This window comes from Silurus meridionalis, chromosome 4, assembly GCF_014805685.1.
Source record: "Silurus meridionalis isolate SWU-2019-XX chromosome 4, ASM1480568v1, whole genome shotgun sequence".
Classification (NCBI taxonomy): domain Eukaryota; kingdom Metazoa; phylum Chordata; class Actinopteri; order Siluriformes; family Siluridae; genus Silurus; species Silurus meridionalis.
This window is the reverse complement of record NC_060887.1, coordinates 16,502,016-16,526,938: the sequence shown is the minus strand read 5'-3', so window position 1 is coordinate 16,526,938 and position 24,923 is coordinate 16,502,016. Positions and strand designations below refer to the sequence as shown.

The window sequence follows — 24,923 nt, the reverse complement described above, 5'->3', positions numbered from 1 at the left end:
TAGCGCCTTATCCCCTATATTCAAGTGCACTACAAGGCGTCTATACGCACTTCGTAGTAAACTATAAAGCGTGTTTGGGAGTTTTTTAGGATACAGCTCTAACTAACTCAGCGGTGACGTTAGTGTGTCACTTCAAAACTGGGGAGAAAATGTTGTCTGCATAAAAAATAAAAGAAAATAATAAATATCATCTTATTTGGACATTATGATAGATATCTACACATAAAATATATACATATTTAATTTATGTACCTAAAATAATCCAGAGATTAGCAATATTTAATGGTGGGAACCTTTGTTTTTTGGTGGTGTCGTTCAGGATGAGAAAAACTGAAACACCAGTAACACAGCACTGGGGTCATGTGTGTGCACTGTGAACGTGAATAGGTGACATGTCTAGTTTTTCCAGATCTGCCCAGGTAAAGCGCATTTTCTTAATATTGTGATGTGGTCACTGTTTTATTCTATACTACACAGTGATATCATTTGATAGTGTTTTCACAATTGTGTTATACCCCGTTATGTAGTAATGATCTCTAAGCATGTGAGACAATAATATTACTGTAGATCTAAATCACTATCTGTACATACTGTTTAACAAATGAGTCCAGCATTGTGTGATAACTGCACACTTGATATACTGACCAATTATTCAACTATTTATTATATTTATAACAATACTTATTATATTTCATCTACTTATTGTATACTGCCCTGCCTTCTGTATGCTGCATTCCCCCTTACATAGCTGTACATAACATATTTACCCTTCTTTCGCTTATTGTGTATTATTTTTGTGTCTTTTTGTCATATTTATGTGCGTAATGGAAACGTCACTTCACAAACTGATTTTGTGTTAGAGAGAGAGAGAGAGAGAGAGAGAGAGAGAACACTTGGCTATCCAGCTCATTTTCATTCTGATTCACTTCCTCCTTTAAAAGCATTTGTTTGTGTTCTTCATAGCAATGGGCAACATTTGCAAGGTCCTGGTTCTTGATAGATGCTCGAATGCAGCCTCCAGGGAAAATCGCTGTCATGTGCGCTGTGCGTCTTCAGGGGAAACACAAGCCAATTTATCATGCATTAAGTGAGTAATACATTTCATATATACATTCTTGGGTTAATGCAGCATTTTCTTCACTTCTGTATCCCTGTATGGATGGAGTTAATTTCTCCAGCAAAAACAAATAATTTCTCTTTTAGCAGGACAGGGTCATGGTGGTTCAGTATCGGTAAAGTGTAGGTGGAGAAGAGGACCTGCTAGCTTAATAGTTAAGGCTCTGAGAATGTTGGTGTTCAAGCCCCAGTATCGCCAAGCTGTCACTTTTGGGTCCTTGAGAAAGGGCCTTAACCCACTGTGCTTCGGGGGTGCTGGACATTGCTTAATTTACTGGGATATGCAAATAAGGAATTTCACTCTGCTGCCTTATATAGGTGTACAGCGGTGTTGAGCAGAGAAGGCAAAAGTGCACACATCCTTCAACTTCAGTAGAAGTACAGATTCTTCTTCTTCCTTCGGCTGCTCCCATTAGGGGTCGCCACAGCGGATCAGTCTCCATACCCCCTGTACATAACCTAACTGCACATGTCCAAAACCATCTGAATCTCACCTCCCTCACCTTGTCTCCAAAACATCCTACATGCGCTGTCCCTCTAATAAACTCATTTCTCATCCTGTCCATCGTCGTCAGTCCCAACGAAAACCTCGACATTTTCAGCTCTGCTACCCCCAGCTCCACCTCCTGTCTTTTACTCAATGCCACTGTCTCTAAACCATACAACATCGCAGGTCTCACCACAGTCCTATAAACTTTCCCTTTCACTCTTGCAGATACTCCTCTATCACAAATCACTCCTGTCACTCTTCTCCACCCACTCCACCCTGCCCACGCTCTTTTCTTCACATCTCTAACTCACTCTCCATTATTTTACACTGTTGACCGCATGTACCTGAACTCCTCCACCTCTTCTCCCTGCAACCGCACCACTCTACTGCCCTCCCTCTCATTCACACACATGTACTCTGTCTTACTCCTACTGACTTTTATTCTCCTTCTCTCCAGCGCGTACCTCCACCTCTTCAGGCTCTTCTCAACCTGCTAACTATTCTCACCACAAATAATATCATCCACAAACATCATAGTCCATGGAGACTCCTGTCTGACCTCGTACGTCAACCGTATGTCAACCACTGCAAACAGGAAAGGGCTCAGAGCTGATCCTTGATGCAGTCCAACCTTCACCCTGAACCAGTCTGTCGTTCCTACTGCACACTTCACTGCTGTCACACTGTCCTCATACATGTCCTGCACCACCCTCACATACTTCTCTGACACACCTGACTTCCTCATACAATACCACAACTCCTCTCTCTGCATCCTGTCATATGCTTTCTCTAAATCCACAAATACACAATGCAACTCCTTCTGACCTTCTCTAAACTTCTCCATCAACATTCTCAAAGCAAATAATGCATCTGTAGTGCTCTTCCTTGTCATGAAACCATATTGTTACTCACAGATGTTCACCTCTTCTCTCAGTCTGGCTTCCACTACTCTTTCCCATAACCTCATGGTGTGACTAATCAACTTGATTCCCCTGTAGTTACGGCAGGTCTGCACATCTCCCTTATTCTTAAAGATCGGTACCACACACTCCTTCTCCATTCCTCAGGCATCTTCTCACCTTCCAGAATATTTTTAAACAATCTTGTTAAAAACTTCACTGCCATCTCTCCTAAACGTCTCCATGCTTCTACCAGGATGTCATATGGTCCAACCGACTTTCCACTCTTCATCCTCTTAATCGCTGCTCTCACTTCCTCCTTACCAATCCTATCCACATGCTGCTTTACCATCTCCACATCATCCAACCTTCTCTCTCTCTGATCTTCCTCGTCATCAGCTGCTCAAAATACTCCCTCCACCTTCTCAACACACTCTCCTCACTAATCAACACATTTCCCTCTCCATCCTTTATTGCTCTAACTTGCAGCACATCCTTCCCAGCTTGGTCCCTCTGCCTGGCCAATCAGTATAAATCCTTTTCTCCTTCCTTAGTGTCCAACTTATCATACAGCTTCTCATATGACTTTTCCTTGTCTTTCGCCACATCCCTCTTTACCTGCTGCCGCATCTCCTTGTACTCCTGCCTACTTTTTCATTACACTGTCGATCCCAATTCTGGTTTGCCAACCTCTTTCTCCTTATACTGTCCTGCACTTCCTCATTCCACCACCACGTCTCTTTGTCTTTTTTTCTATTTCCAGATGTCACACCAAGTACCTTTCTAGATGTCTCCCTTATCACTTCTGCAGTAGTTGCCCAATCATCCAGCACTTCTTCACCACCACCGAGCCCCTGTCTGACCTGTTCCCTGAACTTCACACTACAGTCTTCCTCCTTCAGTTTCCACCATCTAATTCTTCTTTTAGTCTTCACTCTCCTCCTTTTCTTCTTCACCTCCAAAACCATCCTACAGACCACCATCCGATGCTGTCTAGCTTCACTGTCCCCTGCCAACACCTTACAGTCTCCATAGAATATACTCCACCTGTGTGCACCTTCCTCCACTCTTATACGTCACCCTATCACTATCTTATTTACCACCTGAGCTAGACGGTTTCCATCTGAGCTCTACCGTTAGAGCTTTCTATTCATATATTTATTTTGTCTGTGAGGCCAATATTCACTGAGATTCAGGCTGTTTGATGTATGTCTGTGAAGAGAGATTACCGAGACGGCAGGGAGCGTCTGTTTTTCTTTATTTTACAAAATCTAAGCGTTCTGGTGTTATTATGAGTGTACACAAATAAAAGTAGGCTCTTCAAAGATTTAAATGATGTATTGCTCTCATCTGTATGAACAAAAAGACAGTAATCGTTTCGTTTTTTTTAAATTAGTTTTGGCGTTATGAGGGAAAAAATGGCTAAAATTGCGCCGGCATGTTTGTCGACCACAGAGGTACCATTGTGTGCATTATGGCCAATTTTGGTGCTGATTTAAAACTTGGCGCATCAGTAAAACACGTTTAGTTATCGAAAATAATTTTTCAGTGGAGTTTTTTTTTTTATCTGAGTAAATAAAGGACATTGTGAATAAATGTGTGTTGCTCTGAAGGTTTTAATTTCGCCTATTTTATATTTATTCATTTATACTTTTATAAAAAGATTAGTGCCGTTAAAATGAATTTGCCTTAACACATAATTGTGACAGTCAAAATTAATATATTAATACAAAACTAATTAAAATTTTGTTACCTAATGAATGTATCCAGACTGATCATCCACCATATATAGAACACAAACAGAGAAAAGATGATGATGATGATCAGAAATGTCTCTCTTCTCAGTCATGTTTACATCACTGACTCCCTCTGTCTCATCCACGTTAACTATATTGTACTTCTTGTTGCCTTCTGCATCTGTGGTGTGTGAGACCCAGGAAATGATACACCAGTAGTAGATTAAATGACGAGAAATGGGTTGATGGGCTGAAAACGGTGCACAATAAGAAGAGAAATTATTAAGAAGAAAAAAATATTACAATTTCACCAAATTGATTAAAAGTAAAGGAACCTGGTTTGAAAATGTAAGAATTAGAAAGTACAGATATTTGTTTAAAAAAAATTAATGATTAAAAGTTGCCTGAAAAATGAATAGTGAAGTAAATACTGATATCAGAAAAATCTACAGTACAGTAATTAAGTATTTGTACTTCACTACTTTCCACCTCTGGTGTTGAGTCACAATGGATTAGGTTTTTTCTACTTTTCCAGGTGGCAAGGTGGATCTCTGTGAGGCAGAATAAATATATTTCTTCGAATGGAAACTTGTTTCTTGATTATCGATGAATGTGAGGTAAATTAATTGAATATGTGAAGTAAGGAGTAAAGCCAGCACCCTGATCAACTCCTCTCAGTAGTGTTAGTGCAGAGCTCACCAGCGTCCACATGGTGGAGACAGAGGAAGGACCCTGACTCCAGCATTTCAGTACAGTAACTGTGAACCAGTCTGACATCATACCATCCCATAATAATCATATGTAGGGCTGAAATGATTCCTTGAATAACTTGAGTAATTTAAATACGAAAAAGCAAATAATTTGCCTCTATGCTTCATTTAGTCCATTTAACTAAACACGGAGCAGTGTGTTTCCCCACGGACCATTATTACTGACGCACCCGCCTCTAAACTCTGGAGCACTCTGGACAGGTAAGGAGACGCTGCAGAACAATAAATGGAGGAACGGGAAGAAAACAGTGAGGGTCAAGGAGAAGATTCAGGCCAAAATTTGGGATAATGTCAAACTAAAACATAAGGAAAACACTGTACAGTGCAATTAAATTTTTTCAAGTAATTTGAAATAGATTTTTATATTTTTAAGTCATATATTTGTATTTGCATTTTGATGTAATATGGTAAGTAAATGCACTAAATAGGTTTGCACATATTGCAATATTAGCAATAAAGATAAACATTTTTCTAAAAAGGAAACAAATGGCTTGTTCATTTTAAGAGATCCGCCTTATTTTCTCTTGTATATTTAGTATTGCTCTTTTTAATAGAAAAAGTTAAATCGATGGAATAATTAGTAGAATACTCGATTACTAAAATGATCGATAGCCACAGCCCTAATCATATGCTTTTTCATAGCTGTTTATGTGTCATAGAAAGTTGTGCTGATGTTACTCACATCGTCATGGCAACTCGTTCTGATGGGTGAAGTCACAACCCCTGAAAGAAATTTGATACATCAGTTTGAGGTGTGTGGTTTTGAATATATGTGTGTGAAAGAGAAAGAGATTCTCCACACCTTACTGTGATCCTGATGGATTCTAATGATGCACAAAGCAAGAAACTCACATTTCTGTGTGTGTGTTTGTGTGTGAAAGAGAGAAAATAAATGGAAACGTGCAGATCTTTACCTTTCATTTGCATCATTTCTGTAAATAGAACTTAACTAGAAACGATGGCCACAGCGCTGCTGAACTCTGGGTTCTGATTGGTCAAAAGCCATTAACGAGTTGACGGCGGGATGCATGCTTATAACCTTTACAATCCGATGTCAAGCTTTTCTTTTTTTACTTTACCATAGGGCTTGTTAAAAGGCTAACCCTAGATTGTAGGATTAGAATTTAGCATTAACAGCATTAATCTATAGACCCAACCTACCTTGTGTTAACCGTCCAGCCTGGTGGAGGTGGTGTAATGCTATGAGGAATGTTTTCGGCCAAATACCAAATCAGTCATCGCAGAGTCTAATTAAATATTTTCGCTAACCATGTACACACATTCAATGCTACAGTTGATCTAACGTCTACTTCTTGCATTATAATGCGCCATGACACGAAGCAAATCTCAAATCTTTGTTTCCCAGTGCTAATTCAGGCACTGATCATATATATATATATATATATATATATATATATATATATATATATATATATATATATATATATACAGTACAGACCAAAAGTTTGGACACACCTTCTCATTCAAAGAGTTTTCTTTATTTTCATGACTATGAAAATTGTAAATTCACACTGAAGGCATCAAAACTATGAATTAACACGTGGAATTATATACATAACAAAAAAGTGTGAAACAACTGAAAAATGTCATATTCTAGGTTCTTCAAAGTAGCCACCTTTTGCTTTGATTACTGCTTTGCACACTCTTGGCATTCTCTTGATGAGTTCCCCGAGAGATGCTTGGCACTTGTTGGCCCTTTTGCCTTCACTCTGCGGTCCAGCTCACCCCTAAACCATCTCGATTGGGTTCAGGTCCGGTGACTGTGGAGGCCAGGTCATCTGGCGCAGCACCCCATCACTCTCTTTCTTGGTCAAATAGCCCTCGATGCCTTCAGTGTGACTCTACAATTTTCATAGTCATGAAAATAAAGAAAACTCTTTGAATGAGAAGGTGTGTCCAAACTTTTGGTCTGTACTGTGTATGTATATATGTATATATATATATATCTCTGCCATTCTTTCAAATCACAGGTTCTATTAATCTTTACTGGAGTAACACCTCATTTTCCAGGACTTGTATGAAGAATTCAGATACAAAAAACCCATCATGTTTTCCTTTTTCCTTTCTACATTTGATCTAATTTGCATATCATTACATCAAATAAGAAGAGGAAATATCTGAGCTCATGTCTCCATTATGTCTGTGAATCGAAGATTCTAAATTCTGCATGTTTGGGACAAATTCTCCTAATAGTCCTTGACGAAAAAGCCTCACTTTACACTTCATTATCCCGGATGTTATTTTCTGCTATAAATAGGGAAACAAACAAACAAAAAAAAGTATAACGGTTAATGGATCTTGGAAAAAATAACCATTTATGTTTTATTGTCTAGATTCGGTCAGTGGTACTTGGTGTAGATGGTGGGGGAGGGGGTGGCATGGAAAAAAAAAAAGTACAGAACATCAATGAGATTGTACATTTGGCTTCAATCGTTGGTTTAACAAAACAGTGAACATTAGAGCGTCCCAGAGGTACAAAAATAATAAAGATGATGGGTCAGTGATGGATGCAATGATTTTGATCAGAATTGTGTGGTAGGGAGCATTGATTTTAATGAGCGATGAATATTAGATTCCGGACAATACAAACCCGCTGAACTGCCACTTGCCTTTTTGACAAGAGAGACCTGATGTTTAAATAATAATGTACAAATATGCAAAAAAAAAATAAAAAGGGCACCGCTTGAGAAGTGAAATGCTTGTCTGGAGTGGCCTTTAGTACCGATTTACTCTTAAATGAAGTAAGAGCTGTCCTCGAGAAAATACTGACTAAATAATATGTATAATCATTTTTTTCTTTTTTCTTTTCAGGTGATATTGGTGATCATGTGGTGGTCATGAACACCAGACACATAGCCTTCTCGGGGAATAAATGGGAACAGAAGGTTTACTCGTCACACTCTGGGTAAAAAAACAAAAACAAAAATTCCACTAATACACCTTGACAGCACACAAAGCAAACACATCTAAGACAAATGTGCTCTTTGTAGGCCTGCTTTTTAATCACGCTTCCCTCTGGGTAGCACTTATACGTATAAACCTGTAATTAAAGCACCAAAGTTATTTCCCCAGCTCACATCTTGTACTTATATTGGCCTTTATTAAAGCCCAGAGTCTCTTGTTTCCTCTTCTAGGTACCCAGGTGGCTTTAAGCAACTCACAGCAGCCCAGATGCACCAAAAAGACCCCACGGCTGTGAGTATCTCGTTCTTGAACAGGTGACCTTTTCAGACTTTTGAGTGCGTTGTTTTTTTCCCCTTCCTCCAGACACCTGAGGAGGGCAGTGTGGTCTTGATTTCAACACTTTTTCACCAGCCCCCTTCCTCACAGAGCGGGGTTGACACCGAGCTGCTCCTCTTGATGATTTTTTCAGATTTTAATTGGCTAGTGCTTTCGAGGCAGCCTTTAATCACCTTCACTTGAGCTTAGTTTATCTGCTTGAAATGAGTCCAGGTATTTTTACATGCTATGAATATGTAGTAGGCTATTCCCCCCCCAATTTTGCTTTCGACCGCCGATCTCGGCATTGTACCATCGCGTTACTGGCGAAAACACGGTGATCTGCAGAGTGTAGAGCAACAAAAGCCAGTTAGTTTTTTAAAAAGCAACTTGTTACAAAAAACATCTCTGCACCTACAGTACTCCTCATTTTCCAGCTCTGCATTCCTGTCACTTTGTTGTTGTTTTTTTCTCTTTCAAATTTTCTCCAAATGGCACTGCGTTTCCAAAAAAAAAAACAACAGCATTCTGCTGTCTCTTAAATTCCCTTTATATATGTGTGTGTGTGTGTGTGTGTGTGTGTGTGTGTGTGTGTGTGTGTGTGTGTGTGTGTGTGTGTGTGTGGTCTAAACAGACATCCCACATATGTTCGTGTTGGGTGTGTGGGCACATGTTCACCTGGCGGCTGTGGCCTTCGAACAAAGGTGCATGTCTTGAGGCTTCCTGCATTAGAATAGTCGTGGTGTAGCAGTTGGTACGTTCTGAGTGTGATTTCTTTTCCTTTTTTTATGCAAAACAGCACAAGCAGCTTGCAGTAATGATCTTTTTTTTTTTTTTTTTTTTTTTAATACTGTCAGCAGCATTTTCCCGCATAAACATCCATCATTCAGCCTGGGCTAGAGAATATCCAAAGCAATCATCAGACTATAATCCAATTCCGGCTCGTCTGATTTCGTCGCTTCTCTCTAAGATATCTTTTTTTTTTTTTTTTTTCCTGGATCATTCCGTGCAGCGTTTTGCATCTCCAACATCTCCTCTGTCCAACCTTGACCGCTGTTCCTGTCTGTCTGCACGGCCGCACCGCAAGCTGTGCCGCTTTATTCAGACTCCAGACACGCAGGAACAAAACACAGGATCAACACACACTTCCAGAACAGAAGCGCCTCGTGCTGAGCTGCAAGTCTGGGAAAAAAAAATCTCTCTATTCAATACAAGATTTTCAGTTGAATAATAGAAGACGACCGATAGATGGCCTGTCAAACCTAATAAACAAGAAAAACGTAACACTTATTAATCATTCATCACCGAGTGTGATTTAGGACACATCCTAGAGCAACATACACACACTTCTTCACATGTAGGTGGAAATTTACAAAAGTCGGTCCACCTCCAGCGTTGGCAAAGACGCCGGAGGAAACCTGCGGGAGGAGATGAGGAGACAAAAACTCTGCACAGACAATAAAGATCAATACTGTACACAGGGATGCTGTGATAACCTGAGCTGCTGTGCCACTTTAATTTGAGAATCGAGGCTTAGAGAATGATCAAAAATGATTCGTTCTGATGATTGTTTTTGTTAATATTTTGTAAAGTAATTCATGACTTTAGAAACGAGTTTATTAGAGGGACAGCGCATGTAGGATGTATTGGAGACAAAATGTGGACATGTTTGGACATGTGCAGAGGAAAGACATGGGGTACATCGGTAGAAGAATGCTGAGGATGGAGGTGGTGAGGGAAGACATGCAGGTAGTTGGTTTGAAAGAGGCAGATGTAGAGAACATGGTGGTATGCAGACGGATGATCCTCTGTGGAAACCCCTAACGAGAGCAGCTGGAAGAAGAGGAAGAAGTAAAGCGATTCATTACCGCAAAAAGCAAAAGCTACTAGCAATCTAAAATGATTAAAAATGAAAATGAGGGTGATTTGTTCTTTCACACAGCATTACTTATGAACATTTCATGCCAATGTTAAAGGAAATCACAAAGGAAATGGGGGATACTTAGAGTGCACAAAAGCATTGCTTTTTATTAGTTACCTGTGTAAAACATTTTACACAGGTAAAATGGGGGGGGGATTCTGATCTGATCCCAGATGTGCATTTCATTTCACTTTCAGCACTATACTGCAGTCCTGCTATACTGAAATGCACTGCCCAATCAGAGGCATGATAAGGGGTGGTATAAAAAAAGTTTCGAGACTAGCTCTGTTTACAAGGAAATACTTTATTTATCCACATTTATACACTATCACCTTTAAAATAGTCCCCCTGCACAGCAATACAGTGCTCTCGGCATTCCTGCCACTCCTGGAACAAGTCTTTTTTTTTTTTAATCGTGTCAAGCAACTTCTGCGATCCTCAGTGGTGTCAATCTTTGAGCTGGATCTCCATCTCTTCCAAAACTCTTGCTGATCGCTCATCATCTTCCAGTGATGTTCTTGCGCTCTTGAAGCGCACGTGCGGCTCAAAACCCCCTCGAACGACTCATTGCAGCATCGCTGTATGTCATGTCAATCGTTTCTGTGGCAGATTCTCCCGGTTTCATGCAGAATTTCACGTTTTTCTCTTTGTTCTAACTTGCTGTCTATAAAGAAATCGCAGATGCAGTAACGCACGTGGTCAGAATAGCACCATTTAGCACCCTTTTAGTCTTGAAACTTTTGATACCACCTCAGATAATCAGAGTAGAGTCGTAAAGGGGCTTCACCATCGCACCATCCATATAAAACAAAACGTTCTCTCCGGTTGTGTTGCTTATTTAACGCTCGGAATCGCCACTAAAACGCGATAAAAGTGTTAGTAAGTAAAATACAGATACCAGTATGGTTTGAAGGGGTATTCTCTCTCTCTCTCTCTTTTTTTCTCTCTCCCCCCTCTATAATTCCAGATCATTCCTAACCATTTATAAGACAGATGCTCGACCAGGGCTGAGTTATTCAAGCCAAAGTGTAATCTATCATTGCATAATTGTGGATAATAATCAGACTGAGGCGACATCTTCCTCAGAGCTCAGAGGAGCGATGGCATCCCCAAGACAGAACCCATCTGTCATCTATCCAGCAGAGCGAGAGTGAGTGCGAGTGTGATTGAGGGAAGGGGAGAATACACCTTGATGAATGTGATAGAGGGTGGTGATGGAAGAAAGGTGGTGTTTTGCTTCTGCAAGTTTGAAGCCTGACACAGTTGTGTTTTTGTGTTTTTTGCTAGAGGAAAAGAGCATCGTAATGGGCGTCTCCTTTAGTGCTCAGGCAGAAAGATGGGAATATTCGAAGCACGTCCTGCCACTATAATGGGTTGAAGAGGAAGTGAATGCTGAAGTGCTCTGTGTAAAACTCGGGCAGATTCATTCTGCGCCTGCATGCGGGGCAGGACTTGCTTATGACCCAGCCATTATTACAGACATAAACAAGCCAGCTTTCAACCCCCTCTCCTTTACCAGCTCTCATGCCAGTAGCCAAGAACTTTTCATTCAGGCGCTTTAGGGTGCAGATCTATTGCTGGGTTTGTGTTTTCCCCTTACTACTGTGAGTTAGAGTAGAGATAGTTGAGCTGGCTCATGGGTCACCCTTGGAGAGAAAGATGATTCTGTTGGCCAAATGTCCGTCCTGCTGTTTTGTAAAAGTTGACCTTTTCCTCCTCTCTCTCTCTCTCTCTCTCTCTCTCTCTCTCTCTCTTGCCAGATCATAAAACTAGCAGTGTATGGGATGCTCCCAAAAAACCTCAAGCGGAGGACCATGATGCAACGGCTGCATCTGTTCACCGATGATGTGAGCACTGATTATTTTTTTATGTGTGTGTCGGTCATCCAGAGTTTGTCAAATCATAAAACAAAAAAAAAGGTGCTGACATGCGATTGGTCCCAGCTCACTTTCAGTATGTTTTTCTTGTTTTGCTGCAGTCATTGAAGCATATTAATGAAGATAGAGCACTATTAATAAACACAGGGTTTGAATGATTTGTTTTGGATGAGCTTAGTGGTGGTAATCCAGAATTAATGAGTTTATTTATTTAGCTGTGAGCCCATTTTCTTCTATAGTCTTTGTTTTTTTTTTTGTTTTTTTTTTAAACCCTCATTTCTGTGTGTGTGTGTGTGTGTGTGTGTGTGTGTGTGTGTGTGTGTGTGTGTGTCATTTTCAGGTTCTTCCAGATGACATCTTGGGGAACCTAACTGAAGAGCTACCACAGCCACGGGCTATTCCACACAAACTCAGCGATTACACACAAGCAGAGCGTGACGCTTTTCCTCTTCTCTGGAACCCGTGAGTCGCCTTTCTTTCCTCAAATCTCTATCTCTTTTTTTCAATTTTTTTTTTAATTTTTATTATTTTATCCTTACCTGTCCAGAACTTGATGAGTGGTGAGATTTAGGACAGGGCTCAGGTGCTCAGGTGCTGAGGCCTTCAAGAAAGGAGGAAAAAAGAAGGCAATCAGAGGGTCATAAAACTTCAGAGCTGAATAATCTTTCTCTAAAGCCAAGCTGATCGTTCCTCAGCTCTCAGCGCTGCACGCTTTCTCGTAGATTTATAAGCGATGAGTCACACACTTGTTTAGAGGTCACCGGTGGAGGACATGAGTGTTTATTCACTAGATCATAGCTGCTTAAAAAGAAAAAAAGCAGACGTCGGATACGATCGTCTGATACTTTTGGTTGAGGTGGTAAATCATTATTTGATGAATATGACGGCGAGATGCGTTTTGTCTGCCAGTTGAATCCACAAGGTGTCATGAACAGGCTCAATAACTGGATCCAAGTTCTGCTTTCATTTTTATTTCCATTATAAGCATAAACACAAAGTGAGGATTCACTTCTAAATTAAGTAAACTAATACCTTTCTTTAGATAGAAAGATTGGAAGGGTTTCAACACCCATGGATGAAGGTTTTGCAGTGTAGCAGGGATGTGGTGAAGGAAATATGCCAGGTCGTCAAAGACGAGATTAAAACTACACTGTCTGAAAGATTGCAAATCAGTCAGATTGAAAGAATTCTAGCCAATATTGTCATTGTTCCTTTTCGAGAGCTAAAGATAATACAAATGTTATAAAAATGAACATCCAATTTCTTTTTGCCACTTCATAAATTTATCCCGACCAGTTAAAAAAACCAAGACCAGCTTCAGACTAAACACTCCATTGGTTCAACTCTATTTGATGAGAAGCTCTCACATCTGTCACCTAAACCACTCTAGATCCAAGCATAGCTTCAACAATGGCACCCAATACTGTTTCCTCAAGTCATCATGGCTCAATCTTTTGAACGTTGAGAAACTGGACGAGTTAATGTAAGGATAGCTTTGTTTTATCTTTTCTTAGAATTAGCAGTGGGACATGGTGCAGCTTGGCCCCTCTTGCTTTTGGTGTGTAATGGAAAAGAATTGTGTTAGCTGTAGTATTCTCCCACAGCTGCAGGAAGGCTGTTTAATGGCTCACAAACTCTCTTTGTCTCTGCACCTTGTCCTCTGTGTGTACTTCATGGACTGCACATGGTTCCTGGCATCTTTAGCTGCCTATTATATCTACTAGAGAGAGCTAATTCTCAGGCAATTTTTGTACTGTTCATAGGCATCTCTATATATATAACCTGCCTTGGTATAAGTATTCGACTCTGCAACCTTTACTTTATTTAGTTTTCTCATGAACTGAAGCTGAAATTGGAATTGCAGTGGTGGTGAATATATGTGGTAAATCTACACAACACAGCCCACTATACTTATTTTCTGATGGTGCAGCCTATCAGAAGTAAGATAATTACTAAAAGAGCATCATGAAGCCCAAGGATTTGTCAAGTCTTGAATAAGCCACACTGGAGCGGTATAAAACCAAGAATCTGATAGCATCCAATCAAAACCCTATCACAGGTTGAGAATTTGGGACGAGATTTAGAAATCGTTGTTTACAGCCTTAATCCAGAGTGCTCCAGAGCTAGTTCTGCACAAAAATATGTTGAAGCTAATCAAGATTGTTTAGCCCAGCTGTAATCGTATACATACTTTTTTTTGTATATTTGATTAACACATTATTTACATTTCACTAAACATTTCAGTAAACATGGACGTGTGTTCTTTTGCTAAAATTGTTCTTTTGCTAAAGCAGCATGTTTAAACGTGGTGTTAGAAATATGCTGGTTCATTATTTAGGGAATAGAATAATAATGTCTTAAAATGCCGATCAGTTGCACTGTGGAGCTGGAAAAGCAGTTTTGTATTGGGAGAACTTTTGAATGCATTTATTTGCTGCCTTGAGCTAATTTCTCCAGGCTGTTGTTTGCTCTTCATTTAGAGCTTTTGTTATCAATTGCTTGGATAAGAGAAATGTGTATCTCTTACCAAATCCCAGGCTAGCTTGCTATAAATTTCCCAATTTCCCATTTAAATTAATAAAGTATCTGTCTGTCTGTCTGTGTGTGTGTGTGTGTGTGTGTGTGTGTGTGTGTGTGTGTGTGTGTGTGTGTGTGTGTGTGTGTGTGTGTGTGTGTATATATGTATATACAGTAGAACCTCGATTGCGACCTTGACTATTGTGACCTCAATAGTTTGGGACTTTTCATTTGGAACCAGACTACGAGTAACTCGGGAAAAATCTGATAGTTTGCGAGAGTTCGGAGTAACATTTCAAAACAGAGTTTGTACTAATAAATTACATACATTTTTTAACTATTTTTATTATTGTATTATTCATTTAAAGTAGTAAATAAAAGTGTATGACAAGTAATTCACAATTTTTTTGAGTTTACAGTACAGTAAATGTACAATTCCTCTTGAAAAAGGAGCCATCTACTACTACTACTACTACTGCTACTGCTACTACTACTACTAAGACTGATTAGATGGATGGATGGATGGATGGATGGATGGATGGATGGATGGATGGATGGATAGATCAATAGATCGATCGATCGATCGATCGATCGATCGATCGATCAACTCCAACTGTCAAAACTCACACACACCTGCATGCTCATGGTCTGAAGCAGCTCTTCTCTCCCTCTCACTCCATCAGTGTACCTGTAACAGAGACTGTCTGTCAATGGCACAAACTCTCTTCATCCATCTCGCTGTCAACCGGACACCCCCCCCCCCTCCCCTTTTTTCATCAACCTAAATGAATCCCTCACTCACCCCTGTATTTCTACTAATGACACTCACTCTCCATCTGCCACTCTCTCACTTCACATGACTTTATACTTGTATTACTCTCTACCAGTCTACCAGTTCTACCAGTAGCTGTCTCTCACACTTTCTTTCTGTCTTTCACCTTTCAATGATTCTCACGATTATGAAACAGTTTCAAACTTCAAAAAAAAAGACTGGCTTTGTCGAGTCCACATCAAAATCTGTTGCCACAAACTAACCATCATGTTATTATTAATTATAATTATTAACATCCTGATCTTGGTTAACTTCCTAAATACATCAAATTAGTGATCAAGACATCACTCTGCTGCTGTTAAACGGAGAGATAATTGCGTGATTCTGCTTTATTACTTGATTATTAGGAGCAGGAAGGTGGGCTGCCGTGCTGCGGCTGTATTAACTGAACATAGCGCAAGACAAAAGGAAATTAAGGCTTGCTGTGATGCAGACTTGGACAAGTATAAGCCTCATTACGTTAGACAAGTGAACACTAAAGAGTGACTCCGAATAGAGATCTCTGAAAGAGCCGCTCAACCCGAGACCCTGAATCACAGAGCCTTTCTCATTCCGGTGCTCTGTAAATATAATATCACTCCTGCTGCTCTGCTATTGGACTGTCACATTGAAGAGCAAGTGAGACTCTGGTGTAGGGATTGCAAATGGACTTTGATGTTTAATAACCCCAATGATGAAACACTATGTTACGGGGTTTTTTTTTTTTTTTTTTTTTTTTTTTATAGTTTGAGCTCGTAATGCAAAATTGGGGAACGGTGTATTACAAAGCCCTGTGACCCTGCCATGACAATCCAATTATATTTCCCTTGTCTTCATTCTTCTCAGCAAAGCTCCCACGAGAAAGAACATGTCCCTGCTGTTATTTTCAGCTATTCTCTATAGCGCTTTATATGCTCTATAACATTTCGGTGCATAATAGGGGTTGTCGGTAAGTGTTTTAAGAGTGATGTAGGTGGACAGTTTAAAAAACATAAATAAACTAAAACAACATTTAGTATTATGAGTGGCGTAATTGACCCTAATTTTAAGCACATTGCTGAAAAATAGTATATTGTGTTTTTTTATATTAAATTTTGTCATTTTGTAGTTATAGTATTTTTAACTTTACTCTAATGAAATCACAGGGCCAACATCAAATGTTAAACATTTTGTTACTCAAAAACATTTTGACTTAATTGAATTTCTAGTCTGTTTCCTTTTTAAGAATGGAAAACCCCCATATTGTAGAGTGGTTAGGAAAATCAGTAAAATGCTTAAAATAAATTTGCACACAACCTTTTTAAACCAATAATGAGACATAGGCTTTATTATTTTGATATTTAGAGGTTTTACCGTTTTTATTTTATTTTATTTTTTATTTATTATTGTACATTCCATATATAGGTTTATGGATACCTGACCACAAGTTTGTTATATGCATTCCACATTTAGTCCATTTAGTTATATTTGCTGTTATAATAATCATTATCTTTCACAGAAGATCAGATTTAAGAATGTGTTTATGGAGATTTGAGCTTATTCAGCCCCAAGGGCATTACTATAGTCAGGTATTTTAAGACATATCTTTATGTAGCTGGTGTACACGGGGGCATTGTCCTGTTGGAACAGGTTTGGGCTTCCTAGTTCAAGTGAAGGGAAGAATTAATGCTACAGCATTCAAAGACATCCTGTATTGTTGTTTGAGTGCAACTTTGTGTACTCACAATTTGGGGGAAGACCCACATATGGCTGAAAGAGGCAGGTGTCCCAATACTTTTGTCCATATCGTGTATATTAAAGTGAGACTTGCTGTATTTTTTACACTGCAAGTTAAGTTGCAGTTCTGATGCTACAGCATATAAGTAGGATAACCGGTATATACTACCATATTTTTCGGACTATAAGCCGCTACTTTTTTCCCACGTTTTGAACCCCGCAGCTTAAACAACGAAGCGGCTAATTTATGGATTTTTCCTGGGGTTTTCCCGGTTTCACAAACTTCAAGCCAAAAAACTGAACCCCATAACATTAGACCAATGAAATTTCCGAACGGAAACGAAAAAACGCACCTCACCTGAGTTCTGAGCTGCACGGCATCGGGAGAAAAACTTTCACCGTTGTTGATTTTTGAACGCACGACGATGCCAAAAGATAAACTCCCGAGAGAAATACAGTAGTTGTGAAAGGAAGGAGGAAAACATTGAACAATGACTTTCTTTGTCGGCTACTATTTAGATACAAGCCGTTGTAACGTGTTGAGTCTGGGTGAAGGGAGAGCTCGCTAACTCCAGTTGCAACAGAAATCATATAAGTACAGACAGGTTTCCAAAACTTGTGCTTTTTAATTTTTCTTGGCAACAGCGTTACGGGTTAGTCAAAGAAACTTAGAAATGAGCATCAGAAAATAATGAGCACATAATCCTCAGTCTCGCACACACACACACACACACATGCAGTAATACCGGAAGAATGCAGTGACTTGCTGTTCCCAAAATGGTGCCCTGCTCCATTACGTAAAAGACACTCTCTTCCGGTAAAGCATGTGTAAAGTTCATTAGTTGCAGTGTTGACCTGCGGCTTATAAACAAGGTGCAGCTTATTTATGTTAAAAATAAAAATATTTGTAAAATTCAGTGGGTGCGGCTTACACTGCGCTTTATAGTCCGGAAATTACGGTACTTATTTGTAACTTGGTGAATATCCCCAACTATTAACTAACAATATATGGTTAAAAGAAATTTCAAACATTTGAGCAATTGAGGTTTGTATGAACAGGTTGTGAAGGTGCAGTGTAGGTGCCCTTCAAGTGTTACTACATTTTGCTGTTAAATACATGTTTCCTAGCACTTGATGGTGGGTTTGAGGTGGTGATGCAGTCAGTGATGCTGTCAGTAACTCCGTGTGGAATGAGAACCCTGATTTTCATTTCGCATTAAACATTCATCACACATTGTCTTCTCATCAATAGAGCTTGTAATTCCTAGGGTTTTTTCCCTCATCATTCCCCCCAGGACATTATAGGATTTACAGCCAAAGCACAGTAGCACAGTGTGCATTTCTTTTTTAATAATAGGCAATCAGAACCTTACAATAAGCCTGTATCTGTCTGAAGTGGCACAGTGTAGTGATTAGTTACGTTCTTTGGGGTGTTTTGTTTGGATTTTCTACATCTTTTCATCAGACCCTATTTAAATGTGTAGAGCTGTGCATTGAGGCTAATCAGAATAGTCAGTGGATGCACTTGTGTGGCATTGAGAGGTTTTGTGCATCTGAATGGAATCAGAAGAAACCAGAAAAAATGGTACCTGGCAACTAACTATTCACCCCAATAGCTCTTTAGGGTGGGGGGGCAAATACTATTACAAGTGCACTGTATATATGTGGATTTTATAATATAAAAAATAGGTCATAGAATTAAAACTGAGGTTTTTATTTAAAGGTTTCCTCAGGATAATGACTTGTATAAGGATTCACCCGATTTAGACTAAGGGTTTCTGTTTGGTCCATATTGGTTTTTTTTTTTTTTTTTTTTATATAAACACAATTGCTTTCATGAGATTTTTGTCCAGTGTGACTAAAGATCCTGAAACACCGGTGATCTTATACCATGCCTGGGATTTAAATTGACTGTAAGTGACTGAAACCATGGCTCCACATTGCATCATCTTCAAGGTCAAGATCATTTTTTAAACCCCATAAGTCGGACCTCTCCCATGCCCTTTTCCACTTTCCCAAAGAGCCAACGAAAGCCATTAGGCTGCTATTAAACTCAACAGATGCCCCTTTAAAACCATTGTGAAGCTTTAAACCTAAGCTGCATTGTCATCTCTCTCCCGCTATTTCCCTGCAGTCTGCCTCTCCCTAAGAGGCACATGGAGCGTGTAATTAAAACACGTCAGTGGGAAGTGAGACCTTAATAGGATAATGAGACGTGCAGATCCGCTGCAGTAATTAAATTGGAGAACGGAAGATGACAGAGGGGCTCCACAGGTCGATTGTTGTTCTTGTAAAGTTAGTGGGGCCGTAAGGAAATCTGCCTGGCTCTCAGTGCGTACAGTATAACATAGGAATAATAAATCTGCAGTCAAATACCAGGGTAAAATAAAGTTCTTCTGTAAATCCGCTCGTGCCGCCGAAAGCCGAGAGCGAGAGGCATCGGCATGGAAAAATCCAAGAAAAACCCCAAGCACACACACACACACACCCACAGACTCACAGTCCCCGGCTGAAACTCGTAATCCAAGAATTCTTAGCAGTAACTAAGAAAGTGAAGAAATATAGTTCTTATTTTTATATATATATATATATATATATATATATATATAATATATATATATATAATATAAGCGAGAGAGAGAGAGAGATATTAGTATTTATAATAATATTTATAATCATCCAAGTTGCATTCAAGTCACTCAGAATGGCACATGCAGTGTGTAAGCCTGTTGAATGAGGCTTGTGGTGTAGTCCTGAGGAATGACACACACATGAACTCTGGGAACGCTAGAGCTGTTATTTGAGTGGTTTTGGACAATTGAATGTAATTACACTTGGCGAGAGTAGAGGCAGGGTGTAAGGTTTAAGAGTCAGCATTTACGCTTTAATGTATGTGTTCTTAGGAAGAGTCCCACTGATTTAGTGCCACTGCTCCATATATCCTAGTGTGGTATGTGCCTCATATTGCAATGGCTATAGAGCACAATTTCCTACACACACACATCTAGAGTGACTATATATAGTAGAACATAACTAAAGCACCTCATCGTAAGCAAGTAGGATTCAGGATTTATTCTTATCTTGTTGCAGTGCTGGATATCACAACCCACCTTTCTCTAATGTTATTGACCGTTTTATAGTCAATATAGTTAATAACCTTGATGGTCACTTCAATGCAATGTTCATTCTTCTGTGAATAGAAAGAGTTTTCTAAAAATATAAAATATCGTAATTTCCGGACTATTATGCGCACCCAAATATAAGCCGCACCCACTGAATTTATTTTGAACATAAATACGCCGCACCTGTCTATAAGCCGCACATTGAAACTGTCTACATTAAAACTAATGAACTTTACACAGGCTTTAACGCAAGACAGTGTCTGTTACACTGCTTGTATCTAAACAGTAGCCTAACAAGAAAGTCATTGTTCACTGTCTTCCTCCTTCCTTTCACAACTATTTCTCTCTGGAGTTTTTCTTCTGGCATCGTCGTGCATTTAAAAATCACCATCGGTGAATCTTTTCTCCCGATGCCGTGCAGCTCAGAACACAGGTAAAGTGTGTTTTTTCATGCCCAGTTGTTTTCAGCGTGACGAATGATTTGCATTTCCTGTTGACAGTCCGAGTGAGCGGCAGGTCAAACGTCAGAGGAACCTCATCCATATTTATGATGTGGTGCGGCCCGATTCAGTGGGAGCGCATCAGATTTAATATAAAGAGTTTCATTGGTTCACCTGAACCGTTCGGAAATTTCATTGGTCTAATGTTATGGGGCTCAGTTTTTTGGCTTGAAGTTTGTGAAACCGGGAAAAACCCAGGAAAAATCCATAAATTAGCCGCATCGTTGTTTAAGCCGCGGGATTCAAAATGTGGGGAAAAAGCGGCTTATAGTCTGGAAAATACGGGTACTAATAATAAGCCTAATATTAAACATAAAAAAAATATATATATATATATATATATGTTCATCAAGCAACGCTGCTGTCGGTGTCTTTCGTTTTACATTTTCTTTTACAAGGGAGTTTCTGACCATGAGGTTGTTTGAAAAGCCCTGACCTACAGCAAAACACACAGACCGTTTGTTTAAAAATAAAATAAAATAAATACCTCACGCTATTTAAAGTTCAACTCTGGGCTGCTGCTTGGCAGTTTTGAGTTTCTCATCATTCCGAGTTTCAAAAATCCCTACAGAAGTGATTCACAGGGCTAAGCTATTACTGTACGCCTCATTGAGCTCTGAGCCTTCCTGCATCGAGCTTCTCAGATTTGCCTCACTTTTCTAAAAGCGGTCCAAGCTAATGACATTCGGAGCTCACAGCGTGCTGCAGAGTTTTTTTTTGTTAGGAATTCTCTACACATTAATGCATTTTTTTAAAGGAATGAATGTGTTGTTCTGATCATATTTATGAAATATTTAGCTACATATTCCACATACAGATTTGGCTCTCCCAGTGAAGGGTTCACGTGAAGGGAAGGTTTTATGCTACTGCATACAAACGTATTATACACATATGTGTGCCTCCAACATTGTGGGAACGCTTTGGGAAAGAACCACATACAGCTGGAAGGTGGAAGGCGTCTTAATACTTTTGTCCATATAGTGTATCTTTTAGGGGTGTAACAGTATAAGTATTCATACGTTAAGTAGTTCCCTCACGAACATATTATATGGTGAACCGCATCTTTAAATCGATTGGAGGCCACTCTGTGCAGCTGGGAACGGTTTCTCATCAACGTCTTGGGTGGTTCCATGAAATTCCGGAGTAAGAACAGGAGCTTTGAGGATGGACTTGGATTGTAGTTAATACTGACAAATGAGTAATAAATTGAGTAATACACTGACTCAGGACTACAGTTTGCTTCTGATCACCATCACTGCACCCCGCAACATCGTTTATCTGCAATAAATGGATATTCGGTGCAACACAGATGAGGATGGGGTTCCTCTTGAGTCTGGTTCCTCTTAAGGTTTCTTCCTTATGCCAGCATCCTCATCAGAGACAAACTTACACTTATAAAGAACATCTTCACTTTTTATCACCACATTATCTGTGTAAAGCTGCTCTGAGACAAGGTTTATTGTTAAAAGCGCTATACAAATAAAAATGAATTGAATTGATTAGTCTCTGTATCACACCTCGTCACTGTTTATTATTATTATTATTAACATTATATTTAAAAACATACACAACAATGCCAGTGGTATATAAAGACACTAGAGTTAGCGCAGTGTCACTGTGGTGATTTGTAGTGTAAATCTTTGATTTTGTTTAGCGCACGCACAAAATCAAATCCACTTCCTGCCAACGTCGCCAGTCTAGAGCTATGGATTCTTCAGCTTTTTATGTCCAGCTTCAAGTGTTTCTCTTTAAGGGAGAAAATCCTGACATTTCCGCATATCAAGATAGTGAATGAAGGAGGGATGGAAATAATGAAGATGTGTTAAAGTATGCTGAAATAAGTACAAAATATCTTTTAATAGATTTTAATTTACCCAAATGGGGTCTAACAAATGTAAACTAATTAGATTTTTCCATTTATTCAATTTTATTTAATCAATTTAATTTGTCAATTAAATCAATTACTCAATTAAATCAATATAATAGTGTATTGCATGATTTGGATTTATTCTATTATATTTTTAACATATTATATTTTTATGATAATAAGCAGTTTTATTGAAATTTTTTTTTTTAGAAATGTAAACTGTTGATGTTTACAAATGTTAATAATAATAAACTGTGTTAATTAAAAAAGAAAATTGACTTTAAAACTGAGGTACGTACAGAACGTATGTATTCTTGGCTTGGGTCGAATGCATGCAGGAGACTATTAATGTGAATGGTTATGTAAGGGTTATATATTTACAGCTAAAGATGTAAATGGTTATGTGTTTGTAAACAGCCAAAAGTTTGTGATGAAATCATTTGGTCTGTTTCACATATTTCCACGCTTAAATGCCAGAGAACATGCATGTGTTGTCATTTTTAGTAACGATCCCTGATAGGATGCATTTAGAGGTTGAATCTGGCTGTAGTTCTCTTCTTTGAGGTTCTACAGAACATTCTATCCACATGGCTTGACCCAAAAAAGGGGTATTTACAATAGACCCATGTGACTTTAAGTTAAAAATACATCAGTTACAGTATGACAATTATGTTCTTCCTAAAATATGCCTTCCAGGCCATTCAAACTGGAATTTCATCATTTACAAAAGAAAATTGTGCATGCAGTCATGTTGTGAAAAACAAATACGTTCAGCCAAGACGTGACCTTATGCCATTTCCTTCTTTTTCTAAACTCGTACTGTAAGTGAGTCATCTGTTACCTGAGAAATCCTGACTACAGCCCACAAAGGTTTCTATACTAAATATAACCAAATCCATTCTACTGTTCCCTGGCAGTCGAAGAGCATTTTTATATGCGGACACTGATTTTTAACAGGTAACACTTGCTACCCTGTTGGAGACCCTTCTGTTTTTCAGAGCTCAAATACAAAGCCCATGTAGCCGATCTTCTGTGTCGTCTTCTCGCAGCTGTAGAGGATTACCGCTCTTTTCAGAAGCCCTTGTGTATTTGAACGACTTAATACCCGTAGTGTTTGTTTGTGGAGTCATAATTATGTCGAACAACCAAACAATGTCGGTTTATCGACAGCCGACGTGTACGTATGAGCAGCTAAATCGGGGCGTTAAGAAGCACGTCTGGCAAATGACCAGAAGCTCTTGTGGTTATTATTCGATTCGTGTCCTTTTTAATTTGCTCTGTCGTTCTTAATGAAGGGCAGGGGTTTTTTTTGTTTGTTTTTTTCTGATTGCGCAGAGCTCACGACGAGGTTCATCCCATATGCTGATCAGTTTCTTTTGGTCCCCGAATGAAAGAAGCCTGAGGCTGATGCTTTGCCTGTCGTGCGAGATTAATTGTGACAAATGGAGCATTGTTAATTATGATAAAAATGTAAAAATCTTCTATTGACCAGAGACGACATAATTCATAGCTGACATGACTGACTATTTATTTTTTTCCTTTAGGAGAATTATGGCTACTGGAGTGAATGCAGGTCGTTTATTTTCCAGTCGTTATTTATTGAGGCTTCTGCTGGAGTCTGTTGTGATGGTGAATAAGTCATTGCACGTTTTCTCTGCTCAAATGAAACAATTTTTTCTTCTGTCTCCGCAGGCCTCAGGACTACAGAATGAAGTGATCTCATCACACCACAGACTGGACATATTCAGTATCCTTCTAAATGTTTGCTTTTTTTCAAATTTGTTGTCTGTAATGAAATAAAGTATCTTTAAAATATCTTGGGTTTTTTTTTATTACATATTGTTTACGAACGAGAGACACATTTCTTCAGCACTTAGCCAGGCCATAAAGAAAGGCTTTTGGTAACCCTATTAGCTCAGAAAAGCAAGTTAGTATTAGAACACTGATTTGTTTTGGACTGAGCTTTTGGCCACAAATGACTTTTGCAGTCCTCTGTGAAGCCGTGATGCCTGTCTGATTCGCCTGTGGTTCAGTCCTAATTGACATCATATGTTTATGTGTGGTTCTTGTAATGCCACATTACCCTTTGAAGTGCACTAAACTCTCAGAACAACATAATGGCGATGGAAACGAAACACCCCTGTTTGACGTGTCCAGAGGGTCAGCAAAGTCTTCGCTGCAGGTTGTACTGCAATTGTGGAAGTGCTGTTTCCACTGTTCGACATCCGTGGTGTAAAAGGAGGACGTGTGTCTGCAGGAGTCGTCAAACACATCTTTGATGTGAGCCCTAATCGAGATCGCCGTGTCTGAGCTTGACTGCCTTAAAAGCTTTTATAGAGAA

The 24,923-nt window shown here is 39.2% G+C and overlaps 1 protein-coding gene across 1 annotated transcript; it reads left to right on the top strand.

The window, feature by feature from the left end:
• Nucleotides 1-282: 282 nt before the first annotated feature.
• Nucleotides 283-24,397, top strand: mrpl13 (mitochondrial ribosomal protein L13). Its single transcript, XM_046848495.1, has 7 exons — nt 283-419; nt 964-1,087; nt 7,844-7,937; nt 8,167-8,227; nt 11,933-12,019; nt 12,390-12,511; nt 24,275-24,397. The coding sequence occupies exons 1-7, from the start codon at nt 393-395 to the stop codon at nt 24,297-24,299; spliced, it is 540 nt and encodes a 179-aa protein (XP_046704451.1). The 5' UTR covers nt 283-392; the 3' UTR covers nt 24,300-24,397.
• The last annotated feature ends 526 nt before the right edge of the window (nt 24,398-24,923 follow it).

What these genes read in the sequence shown, in the direction of transcription:
- mrpl13 (XM_046848495.1), top strand. Translation starts at nt 393, where the DNA reads ATGTCTAGTTTTTCCAGATCTGCCCAG. An exon ending in GTTTTTCCAGATCTGCCCAG is followed by an intron (nt 420 to 963) that starts GTAAAGCGCATT and finishes TGTTCTTCATAG; the next exon opens with CAATGGGCAACATTTGCAAG. An exon ending in ACCAAAAAGACCCCACGGCT is followed by an intron (nt 8,228 to 11,932) that starts GTGAGTATCTCG and finishes CTCTCTTGCCAG; the next exon opens with ATCATAAAACTAGCAGTGTA.